This window comes from Penicillium expansum (assembly GCF_000769745.1).
Source record: "Penicillium expansum strain MD-8 chromosome Unknown contig258, whole genome shotgun sequence".
Classification (NCBI taxonomy): domain Eukaryota; kingdom Fungi; phylum Ascomycota; class Eurotiomycetes; order Eurotiales; family Aspergillaceae; genus Penicillium; species Penicillium expansum.
Genome location: NW_015971248.1, coordinates 401,363 through 413,298, shown reverse-complemented (window position 1 = coordinate 413,298; position 11,936 = coordinate 401,363). Strand labels below are relative to the sequence as shown.

At 47.2% G+C, this 11,936-nt stretch overlaps 3 protein-coding genes across 3 annotated transcripts; all 3 read right to left on the bottom strand.

Annotated features, from left to right (window-relative positions):
• Positions 1-3,887: 3,887 nt before the first annotated feature.
• Positions 3,888-4,586, bottom strand: PEX2_075640 (methyltransferase family protein; the record flags this gene model as incomplete). Its single annotated transcript, XM_016744834.1, has 1 exon — positions 3,888-4,586. The coding sequence occupies one exon, from the start codon at positions 4,584-4,586 to the stop codon at positions 3,888-3,890; it is 699 nt and encodes a 232-aa protein (XP_016600754.1).
• Positions 4,587-7,172: 2,586 nt separating this feature from the next.
• On the bottom strand, positions 7,173-8,520 carry PEX2_075630 (putative transcription initiation factor TFIID subunit 13; the record flags this gene model as incomplete). The annotated part of the gene is made up of 4 exons (XM_016744833.1): positions 7,173-7,669; positions 7,742-7,982; positions 8,035-8,390; positions 8,445-8,520. 4 exons carry the CDS (start codon positions 8,518-8,520, stop codon positions 7,173-7,175), a joined length of 1,170 nt encoding a protein of 389 aa, XP_016600753.1.
• A 785-nt stretch (positions 8,521-9,305) lies between these two features.
• PEX2_075620 (pentatricopeptide repeat protein) lies at positions 9,306-11,543 on the bottom strand (the record flags this gene model as incomplete). Its single annotated transcript, XM_016744832.1, has 1 exon — positions 9,306-11,543. One exon carries the CDS (start codon positions 11,541-11,543, stop codon positions 9,306-9,308), a length of 2,238 nt encoding a protein of 745 aa, XP_016600752.1.
• Between the last annotated feature and the right edge of the window lie 393 nt (positions 11,544-11,936).

Below are 11,936 nucleotides of genomic sequence, written 5' to 3'. Positions count from 1 at the left end.
GAGAGAGAGGTGTATCCCCATCGCCATCAATTACATTGAGACCAATACGAGGAGCGGTAAGTAGGAGCTCCACAATGCCCTCGTGGCCTTGATATGTAGCGAGAGATAGGGGTGTTTGATTATCACTTGTGGTAGAATTGATATCAACATCAGGGCGAGCAAGTAGTGTTTGAACAACCATGTCAAGGCCTAGGTATGAAGCAATATGAAGGGGTAAAGGATGGACAGAGCGACGAATTTCTCTAACAACAATCTCCCAGTCCATGTATTGGTCTGTTTCCACAGAACAAAGATCAATAGCCGCAGGGAAGTGCTCATGGCGATATTGAATCGTCATATGACTAAAGTGAACTGCCCAATTATTTGCTGCGTACTCAAGAAAATCGTAACTTTTATTCAAGTCCTCAGCATCTCTAACTGGGGGCGCTTTCTTCTTTCCGAGCTCTCTAAGATATAAAAAGCGGATACAGATCGAAGTAAGTAGTAACGCTGAGTCGGAAACCGAAATAGAGTGCTTCCAGCTGCACTCGATTGGTGACACTTCATCGGATAGCGATACCAAGAAGTCTTTCGCAGATTGGTGGATCAGAAAAACCGTCTCGTCTACTATATGGATAAAAAGCCCACATGTATTCCGGACTGCTATCGCAAGCTGCTCGCCCCTTTGGAGCTCTAGATCTTCGTAGCACTGAGTTTCCTTTGTGATAGCCAATGCAACACCGACTTCATTTAGGCTAAGTGGTCTGGTCGCCGCCACAATGATTTGAAGCAGCTTTTTGGCCTGGGCTTGGTTCGTGGCTTTGCGAAGAATGGAATCATAGACATCATCCACAGTCTTTGGTAGGGTTCCTAACAGGCTCTTGACTGCTTGTCTGTCTATTCGTGGCATCTCTTCAATGATTTTGAATATTAGATCTAGCCAGAGGTATGTTCGATTCTCAGTCGCCAGTATCCCACGAAGAAGTTCTTCTCTTGTGGTTTCCCTCACAATCCGGGGGCCTAATTTGGACATTCGAGCATGCACAACGTGGTTGATTTCGGATTGAAGTTGTGTGGAAAGCTTTTCACTTGGCAATCGAATTCCAGGAATATCTTCCATGAGCTCTCTGAACTCATTTTCGATTTTGAAATATGGACGGCTGGTCACAAGGATTTTCAGATGGTGCGTCGAACGCTGAGATTCCCTATGGCGTTCAAGACCTTTAAGCCGCCCAATGAGGTTCTTTTGGTCTTTCGTCTCGCACTCATCTAGTGCGTCCAGGATAAAGATAATTCGCCCACATTCTGGATCTTGGGATATACCTCTCAAAATATTCCACATGATATCGAGATTGTCGCATGATTTATCTGCATTTTCAAGATACGCTGGGAGTGCATGCCTCATGGCTTTCCGGCCATATTTAGATCTCAGGACCTGATGTAACAAGGCGGCCACTGCATTGGCAGGACTCCGAGTCTCGGGTGATGTGTCCTTGAAAAAGAAATAGCAGATGGTCGTGTCGCTAGACTCAAGGCCAAACAGGCGTTTGTCGACAAGATCCTTGGAAAGAACAGATTTGCCACAGCCTGGATCTGCTGTAATCCATAACAGACAAGACGAGTCATTCTTTTGCCAGTTCCGGAAAATCGGACTTTGAAGGCACCAGTTGCATGTTCCATCTTCCTTGTCCGGGTTGAGATCTTTCTGGTATTCATAGTCCGTGGTGCGAAAAGCTTGAAGGCATGCCGTTTCTTTGTCTGATTTTTGCCATGATTCAAGGTGTTCAAGTTGTTGTAGAACCTTTGTTATCACTAGTCGATAAGAGGTCAATGTTTGCTTCTTTGTAGGCCCCCGACGCATAACTAGTTGAAACAAACGCCTGAATGTCCTCAAAAAGGGTATAGCAACTGAAGCACAGAAAGTATCGCGTATTGAATTCTCCCGATTTATAATGATAACCTAAGATTATACTTACATCTTTCAACCGGAGGCAACAGGAGGACGCCCTGTCCTGGAATTGTGAGCAAAAGCTCCTTTGCGTAGGCAGAGGCGACAGCAGCAGCATATGGCTGCCAAATCTTGTTCATATGTGAATCGGCATAGTTACAGATGCCTCTGATTACAAGGCATGGAAGTGTATCCATGAGCCCTGGTCAAGAAGGTAAGCAACAAGAAAATAAGGCTATAAATGAAGGTATTAGGTACTTACCCGCAGCTTCCATTTCGAAGCATTTGATCTTCTCCCTTTCAGACCATCTATCCCTTAAGATAGCATCCTTCATTACCTGATCTGCAGACCCAATCGTTCCATAGTGTATTTGAGGCTCATCGCTCGGCCGCTGCTTTCTTCTCACGAGATTCGTATTATCAGGACCGCGGCACAACTCGCACTTCTTTCCCGCTACATGAGAAATCTCAGGCTTGAATAACTGATCTTTTGCCGATCCCGGGTGCTTGAATTTCTTTCCCATTCGTGGATTGTTTGCAAGCATATTGGAAAGTAGCTCGCAGATCTTGTGGCCTTTCCGTGCATGCTGACCTTGTAGCATAGAGACTGCATTCAACACAATTCCCGGAGGCTTATTCAGCTGACCTCCAGCACGAACAAACTCCTGGCTCTGTACAGACTTTCCGAAGTCATATTGAATGACGGCCTCCGAAGACTTTGAATGTTGGCTGATCACCACATCTCCCAATCTGATGTCTTGAATTCCGTCCGTGTCCTCATCTTCAGAGTCATCGGATTCGTCCGCGTCAATATTTTCTTCGTTCTGCGTTCTGTAGTATGGTGCGCCACCTCCAATTCCAACCATCAATCCGAATCTAATGGCTGGGAAGCTGCGCACCATGTCTTTTGCTACAGTGGCAGCGTGAACCTTCCCTGTTTCCGCTGCAGGCAAACAAGCAATCACCACGTTATGATCCCCAATTCTACCCAAGAGGTAAGAGTTGATATCATTTGGATCTGCTGCCTGAAGAACAGGATGTTCATCATCCAACATGGCACCAGCGGCTACCAACTCAGTCTGCGGCAAAGTGCATATCCACCCAACAGTGTAGTCCGAATGAGAAAACTCTCGAGTATTCTCCCTCATTATGACTGTAGATGAATGAAGATTTTGGTTGGTTTTGTAAGATTCTCAGATAGTTTGGAGAGGTTTCTGTATTCAGGTGGTTCTTCTGGGAACTATTCGTAATCAATGCTAGCTGCTCAGCCCCCAGCGCTAATGCTATATTCTTCATTGGCCAATCACTCAGTCGATTATGTGTGCAGAATACGAGCAGCCCAAGTTGCAGCCCAAATTCCATTACTTTGTAGGAACATCTACATCTACACGATCGCGTTTTCCGTATCATGAACTAGTACAATGTAAATATGTCACTGGGCGCAAAGTTTCTTGGCTATAGTAGCATTAATATAGTAAATCAGAACATAGAAAAGCCATTTTTCAGTCCTGTAAAGATATGATAGCACGGAACTACTTAAAATACCTACCTAGGTATGTGAAACCGCCGATTATGTTAGCGGGCTAGTAACAGCATCGCGCGACCTAGGGTGACTCTCAGCTAGATCTCACCCTTCTATGACGAACTCCTCCCCCTTATCACCCGTCGACCAGACATTAGCAACTTGTGTCCCCAGGATAGACCAAATGATTAGCCAGTATAGCTATTTGGCGGCTTATGTGCAGCCAATACGCGCCACCCGGGAAAGATGGGTGATGTTACGAAAGAAATAATAAAGGGATCCGTGGGCTAAATATATCGATTGACTGAATGAGGATTGGTGGTTATCTAAGAGAAGAATAGTGACTAAGTGGGTGGGTGTCTTTTATAGACAACCCCGATACCATCTTGCAGATCTGACAACAGGTCACTCAGCCAGACATTGTAAATCTCATCAGATTCAAAATACACCGAGGATCAATCTCTTTGTTGAGCGATGCCACTGCTCCCACTCCTGCCCAAACTTCTGTTGCAGCATCACTTCTTCATCGAGCACCCTCCCACCGAAGAACCAGACTACAGACCCGGCGATGGCCGTCAGAATGGTAGCACCCCAGCCATAGCATTGAGACAATGCGAATGTGGGGATCCAACAAGCAGGCGTCGCATCCCAGCGAAGAAACAATGCGAAGCACCCCCACCATATCATTCCTATTCCTGTATAGCTAGGATGCTGGACCCACCGATAGATGCCTGTTGTCACCAGATGATCGGGTGGTACCAAGTGGAGCGTGAATAATTTGCCAAGTCCGCCGTAGGCCGACAGTCGTATATACGTGCCAAGGTAGATGAGGAGGGGAACGATAGACACCATATTCCACGCAAAAAGGTCTGGGTTGGTGTTATGAGCCAGGGGGCATATTTGGGACACTCGAGTAGGGGCGTGCCGAGTAGCCATGGTAAAGAGTGCGTGATAGATCGCCGCAGCGGCGCAGACTCGGCTGAAATTAGGCAAAGCCCTCCCTGTGAGGAATCTGATGCGGTCTGCCCGGTTGCGATCTTTCCTGGCCTGATGAGGGTTCGGGTCCACATGAGTAATCATGAAGCAATAACCCGCTACTATAATAGCGATAGCAAGTAACGCCGAGTCTGAAGACATGGTAAATTTAGATAACGTGACAATTTCATAAACAAATGGCTTTGATATTGCACATTGCACAGGAAAATTACCTGTTATATAGCCATAATCTGCACCTACGCATGTAATTGAAAGGCACAAGGGCTAGATGCACTTTCGAGGCCTTCTGCATATCGAACTATGACATCGCCCTCCACTTTGCGTGATAATATTGAGAGATTATAGAGATGCATATGTCATACGCTTCCCATCATGGCTTTTCACATACCTATCATACGTGAATTGTCATATCCTTGATATTTATCCCTAGCGCATGAGTGTGTTATCTTCGGAATTTGTTCACATGCAGCTTTAAGACCAAATCAACGATCTCCGCGTCACGGGCCTTCGGAAAACACTATATGGATGTTACACAAGGTATATCAACGTCTACATATATATGGAGATTTGTATCCCATTGGCTGAAGATAAATCCACATGCTGTCACATGTCCAATGAAACTATAAGTTTAATGCAGCCTTACGGCATGTGCGGGCTCTGTGCAACACCGACCCTATTGTATAAGCATGCCACGTTTATATCCTTGCTAATTTATTAAATGCCNAAAGAACCCCCCCCCCCCCCCCACCAAAAATGTTGAGCTATTTTCTGGAGAGGGAAGGGATCAATCCTGAAGAGGTTCTATCTACTTGGGGCTCTATCTCAAATTATGAAAGTCTAATAAGTGAGATTTCTCAATAGATGGAGAATAACATGAGTGAAAAGATGACAGAATTCAGCGTTATCGGGGTGAATTAAAAACGGATAAATGTCTCTCTCTTTCTATTGGCACTATAGATGGGTGGCCTTGTTAATGCCTTAGACCAGGCCGTGAGTGGCTATAAATACACTGAGTCTGCTTATTGAATGACCAACATTTCTCCTCTTTTTCCACTTCTCTCATATTTCAAATGACTTCTGTCTATATATCTGTCTTTTTTTCAAGATTATATATCAAAAATAATATTTATGAAAAAAGAGAAGACCGTGATTCCTATTTATGGTGCTGCTTGGCTTTCATGCTCCCACTGTTATCTTCTACTAGTTCAGTTATTTACCTCTTACAAAGACCCTAATTATATTGAAGCACACTCCTAAATACAACTGCATAAAGGTGCTAACTCTCCATGTTGAAAGGCCTGAGCGTTCTAGTCCTAGATCAGACCTCGTTTATTGTTCGGGGCCTTCTAGAGCCAGTTTGCCCAGGAAGAGAAGTCATGTTCCTTACACCTTCTTCTCATCTCTCTCGGCAACAGTTTTGACAATATCATGCAGCAGATTGAGTGAGGTTGGTTTGATCCTCTCATATGCCATATGATCCTTCATCCCATAGTACTAGCTATTTAACTAGTTGGTATTACTTTCCTGTACATATCTGTGCTTCATCACCTTCATCTACCACAATACATACATTGTGTCTTTTGATGATCTCTATCTACATAGTAGATTTCAACATGGTTTTCTTGATGCCAGTGAGATACCGTCAGGAAATGAGGAAGCACGACAGACGGTGGCAGCGAAGATCAATTGAGAGCTCATTCAAAGGCGAGGTGAAGTCAAAATTGATGAGATTCCGTTAGTCCAGGCTAGCAGCTAGAAGTCTTTTGCCAATCTGTTTCCATGAGACCCAGAAATGGCGCATTTATTGACCTGTCTGTCCTTTTTGGGGAATAAGTTGCAAGCCTGAGAACCATTACTTCGGCATAACCAGCACTGGCTCTTATTTGGGCGTTGTTCGATCCGGCTCTTTTTGGACAAGGATGACATGTTGGCCATTACGAAAATGCCCAGTTGCGATTCATATATTGGTGATTAGAAGCTTTGATACCCGATGGGCTGAAGAAGAAGGATGGCCTAGATCAGTCTAGGATCATGCGCTGCTTGGATAGTCGAAGTAGTGAAAGGGGGTTTTAAGGCATAAAGAGGTGGAGAGGGGAGGGAGAAGGAAGTGAGAGGCAGATACCCAAGTTAGCGTCAATCTATATAGGTACATTAGGTAGGTACATGGGTATTTTCTCAAATTAGTGTCCAGGTGGGGAAGGAGGCTGATGGGTCCGAACCTTAATACTTTAATTTGACTATGAACGAGAACAATGTAGGGACGATTCGGGCCATTACCAGGATACTAGTGCCTATAGATTTTAAAACAACATGCTCTGATGAACTACCTTATATAACGAGCGCAGTTCTAAGTGTTGTCTGGTCTTATTTTGCTCATATCGCCGTGGTCAAGTGTGAATGTCCCAGTGGCTGATTGTGACAGCACATTCAAGGAGGCTGAGGGTGAAACGATATGCTAGACGATTGGCGGCCTAACATCGAACGAGTGGAACGGCCGGAAGTACTAGTGGTGGTATTGGCCTTACGTTGCTTCTAGTAGATGAAGTGAGCATTGCAATTGAAGTATCCATTCTCATTGCATTTGCTGGCTATTTCACGTTGGCTAAAAAGGAATTGTACATTGATTAGTAGAAAAGGAAACACACGTTGGGTATTAAGTCATGTTCGTCGTGACCCACCCACAAGAACATCTGTGCAGGAGTAGGCGGGGGTATTAAGGGTACATATTCAGCCAATCGTCTTGCGCTTCTTCGAAACCGACTCCTCGGTAGCATCAGAGCCACGGCGGGTCGCAGCACCTCTCTTACCCTTGCCTTTGCTCTTCTTGGTAACAGTAGCAGCGGCAGCAGCTTCAGCAGCCAGAGGATCCTCACCAGCAGCAGCAGCCGCCGCCGCAGCGGCAGCACCCTTCTTCCCAGCTTCCTTAGCAACTTGATCATCATTCTGGTCAAATGCCTTACGGGCTTCCTTCAATTCACGTTCCATACGTAGCAGCTCCTGGACACGACCAAGCTTGTTAGGGTCGCGACGCAATGCGAAGCGGAAATCCTCGACTTTGATTTTCTGGCGGCGGGCATGGTGTGCGACTTGTGCGGCGCCGTGGCTGAGTTCCAGCACGAAGTCTGTGACAATTTCGTCCAGCACGCGGACTGTCTCGGGAAGTGGTTCGTTTGAGAAGCTTGGGTGCGGGCTGGGATCGCCGTAGGCGAGAAGGAGCAGGCGGACTGTGAAGCTAGTTAGTATTGAGCCTGACTTGGTAACTTCCATGAATGGATGCACGTCGCGTGGGAACTTACGCTCATTCTGGAAGTTCATTTGGCCCTTGTGTCGGGCCATACGTGCACGTGGTTCAGCCATGGTGGGCTTGTTTGCGACTTTAGTTGCGGGAGCTTTCCTGCCCTTTTCAGTTGAGGTCGATGTCGTGTCAGGTGGATCAGGAGTCCACTGAGGTTCGTATCCGGCGCGGATTAGCGTTGTGTCTTGCTCATTAAAATACCAATTTGGCGAGAGCTTAGAGATGAGATTTTTGGAGGTAGGCTGGCGCGACGGATTGCGAGTCGGATTGGGCAAGTCAGTCTTTGGGGTTGACGAAGAGCTTTTCGGGGTTTGCAAGTAACGATTTGTAGTTGGTGAGGCGGTGTTTGAAGTTGGAGTTGGTGTGTTCGGAGTCTGGAGACGAGCGTTTGGAGTCGGAGAGGATGCGTTCGGAGTTTGTAGATGACGGTTTGGAGTCGGTGTGACGGCGGCTGGAGTCTGGAAGCGAGCTTTCGGACTTGGGGTTGATGTGTTCGGAGTATGCAATCCAGTGTATGAGTTCGGCAAGACACGTTGCGGAGTTGGCGTAGAAGGTAGCTGTGATGCCCACGGGCTCTGGCCCGGCAGGGAAAACGATACCCGCTTGGGCGTTTGGGCCGTGCGTTTGGCGGACATGGTGGGCAGAATATGCTAGACCGGGGTTGGTTATCAACCTTGGCACATGCAAGCTATCTGGCAACTTACTGTCGCAATTCTGTTTCTTTGCCCAAGTGACGGGCGAAGATTTCACAGCTGCACAAAATGGTGAGTTCATGCACATGGCAGGATAGATGGAAGTGACTGCTCTGTGGTGGGGGAGCACATGCGACGCCGCGTTTGCGTCGGAACCACAATAACAATATGATCGCAATGTGCTAACTGTCACACTCACCTAGTCTGCACTTTTCAACTTTCAGTCGTTGCTTCTCGTGATTCTCCTGATAATCTGCACGAGCAGCTATGCGCACTCGATAATGCCGGGGATCATGGACCGGAACCAGAATGGGTAGGTGCCCACTTGAGGCGGGTCCGGGGATGCAGAAAGATGGTGGGGAGACTGACGGTTGTTTGATGTAGAATCTTTGGGATCTTCTGGAAGTGTGCTCGAGTCGGAGAGAGACTCAGCCCGTACGTCAGCATATGCTGTGTTGTGATGGCAGTAAGTTCCCTTCACGAGTCCAGATGTATGAAGAGAGATACTGAAGTTGCATGCAGGTCTCAATCTTCTTCGGTGGTTAAGCTTACTTAAATCTCAATGGGTGTTCGAATGGGAGTTTCCATGGGGTATTAATGGGTTGTGGTAGTCTCCGACTTTATGACAATCAAACCTCAAGTAACCTCAGGGTGAGGATTACGAGATTACTATTTCCACTCCATGTGACAGTCTCCAGATGCAATGAGATATTCAGACGAACAACAAGTTCATGATGATGCAATGTATAGTACATGATATTCTAATTTACAAAAAAAAAAGTTCAAAGCCACTTCAACACCAATGCGTCGAAAATGCTTCCAGTTTGCTTAGCCCACAATAAAAGACAATAACAGACAAAAGGGTATCCCATATTACATCTTAGGCTTCATCTTTGACTCCAACTTCTCTAAGGCATTATCAATGAGCTCGTCGTGCTCCTGATCACTGTTCTCATCATATGTGGGCTCGAGTGTGAAAAGCTTATGGGTTCCATCCGAATCAAGGCCCTCATCCATCTCCTCAATCGCTACCCAGAGACGTTCGGGGTCACGGAGATAACGCAAACTCTTCATCGTGTAATGGTCGATAGAAAAGCCTTCTTTTTCCATCTTCTTGATTGCACTGGCAGTCTCAGGGATGTCCTGTGCATTTGCAAATCCGTTGATGATGGTGTTCCAAGTCACCTGGTTGTACTCCACGTCGTGCTTGGCCATCATCTCCTTGACTTTCTCAGCTGCATCAGGCTGGCGACTGTAATTGAAGGCACTAAGGAGGATGGTCCAAGTGCGCGGCGTGGGCATAATATGCTTAAGAGGCTTGCCAGCCGTGGTCTCTTTCGGCATGGCAGATGCGTCAAGCATATCTTCGACGAGACGTATGCTTGACCGTAGTCCACGGCTGCTCTTGCGGAAGGCGATCAGGAATTCATTATAGACATGGTCAGTTTCGACCAGAGGAGCGATGGATGGGTGGCCCTGCTGCACGAGCTCGCGGAATCTGTCATACATGTGATGCACTTGGGATATCCGATTTCTGCAACGGAAGAATGTTGCGATCATGAGGAACAAGGATACCGGAGAAGGTGGGGTTTTGATTTCAAGTCCTTGAGTTGGCGGAGGTGTATACTGGGGAGGAAGTAAAAGGAGTTCTTTGAGCGGTGTGATGTCGTGTATTTTGTTGTACATGTCGAGCATAGAGTAGAATACCCCCGAGGGATCGCTCTCGGGGTCAATATGCTTTGCCGTGAAAGTGAAATGGGCATGGAAGATTTTGCTGAAGATGTAGGGGTTGTTTCGTAGTTCCTCTTGCATCTCGACTTCCCGCACCAACTCGTCCACACGACCCCGGTCGCCTCGGGACACCGCATCAGTGAGGAGAGTCAAGTATGTGTAAGAATCAAATTCGTGGTGGTGATTCTTCATGAACTGAAGCATGTCCGATCCCAATTGAGGATCACCGGTTTTGTAAGCATTGGCGAGCACGAGATTCATCATGTCTCGGTCTGGCTGGACACCCATTTTGAGAAGCCGTGGGAGAATTCGGAAATTGCGTCCTCCGGCATTATCCTCAACGGTGTCCAGGGTCAAGAGCTTGCAACAGTGCCGCAGGACTCCTTCAGAGTTCATTGAAAATTCAGGATCATGGATTTTAGGAATGAATTCGAGGGCTCTGAGGGCATATTCCACGTCTTTCAGTTCTGTGAATCGGAACATGTAGCAAAGTGCTGTTTGCGCTTCCATCGTGGTGCCTCGCTCGTTCATTAAACGGAAACTCTCGTAGACACCTAAGAAGCCTGATCGGCGAATATAGAACCGTATACCCCTTTGCGGTGGGGAAACAATTGGCCAGTCCTTCGGATCCAGGGAAGTTGCAACAACCGATTCAAATGTGTGGGCACCCTTCGTCCAATCCCGGAGTTCTTCATAATGAAATCTTTCCAAGTAGGCCAAGCAATCGACAACCATAGTAAGATCCGGTTTTTCTCGTGGCTCGGTTGTGACAAGTAAAAACTCCAAGGCCATTGCAGGGTTATTTTGCAGCAGCCAAAGGGCCAGGCGTTGCCAGGCCCAAGCCCGGGTAGAACGGCTCATTGCCAGCCACGCCTCTCGAAACCTACCTTGGCAGTCATCAAGAAGCAAGGCCAGCAGTTGCTCGCCCTCTTCTCTCAGCGCCGGCAACGCAGATTTGTGCAAGACCTCACGGCCATGTGCCTTGGCCTTGTGGATTGCTCCATATGACTCCTTCCACTGACGAAGTCCCAGATCACGCGAGTAAAGCGAATTCATTCGCATTGCAAGCGCAAGGTACAAGCCTCGATCAGTTAAGTGTCTACCTTTCTTTAAGATTTCGCGGTTGACTCTCTCAGCGGCCTTGGCCACAAATCTGGGATCGGCTTTTCGCACATAGGCCACCTTCTTCATTTTATCATTCGTTATAATCGGTGTGTGCGATAGCCCTCGTGATTGCGCTGCAGGTTTTGATTGTCCATGGCCCATGCCATTCCGATTTGTTGGGACCTGATCTGATTGTTCACTTGTCGGCGGAAATGAACTGTCGGTCGAATCGCGGTTGTGTTGATACGATATAGGGTCAGGAGGATCATGTGTCATGCCAGGTTCTAAGATCGCTAGAGCATTGTATGTGGAGAGGCGCACTCTATGACCAACATTCACCGTTCTCGGTTGCCGATACCATCGGCCAGGGCTCCGACATTGTGATGAGAGCAACCCGTTGAGACGGGACCGAACGATTTGGTGCGGACACGATGACATTCAGGAGCTTGTATCCGCAGACATTTGGGGGAAAGACCAAGACGAAGAAAATAAGTCGAGTATAGCGCGTGGAGAGAGGACGGACAGAAAGTTGAATTCCGCCATTCCGCCCGATTTTGCCGTGGCTAGTGTGTGGCGCACCACATCTACTTTTATCGCTCTATCATCTTCAACTTGCAAGCAGCGGAGGAGCTTGGGATTTTTTTCCGGTCACTTCAATCACTTTACTTC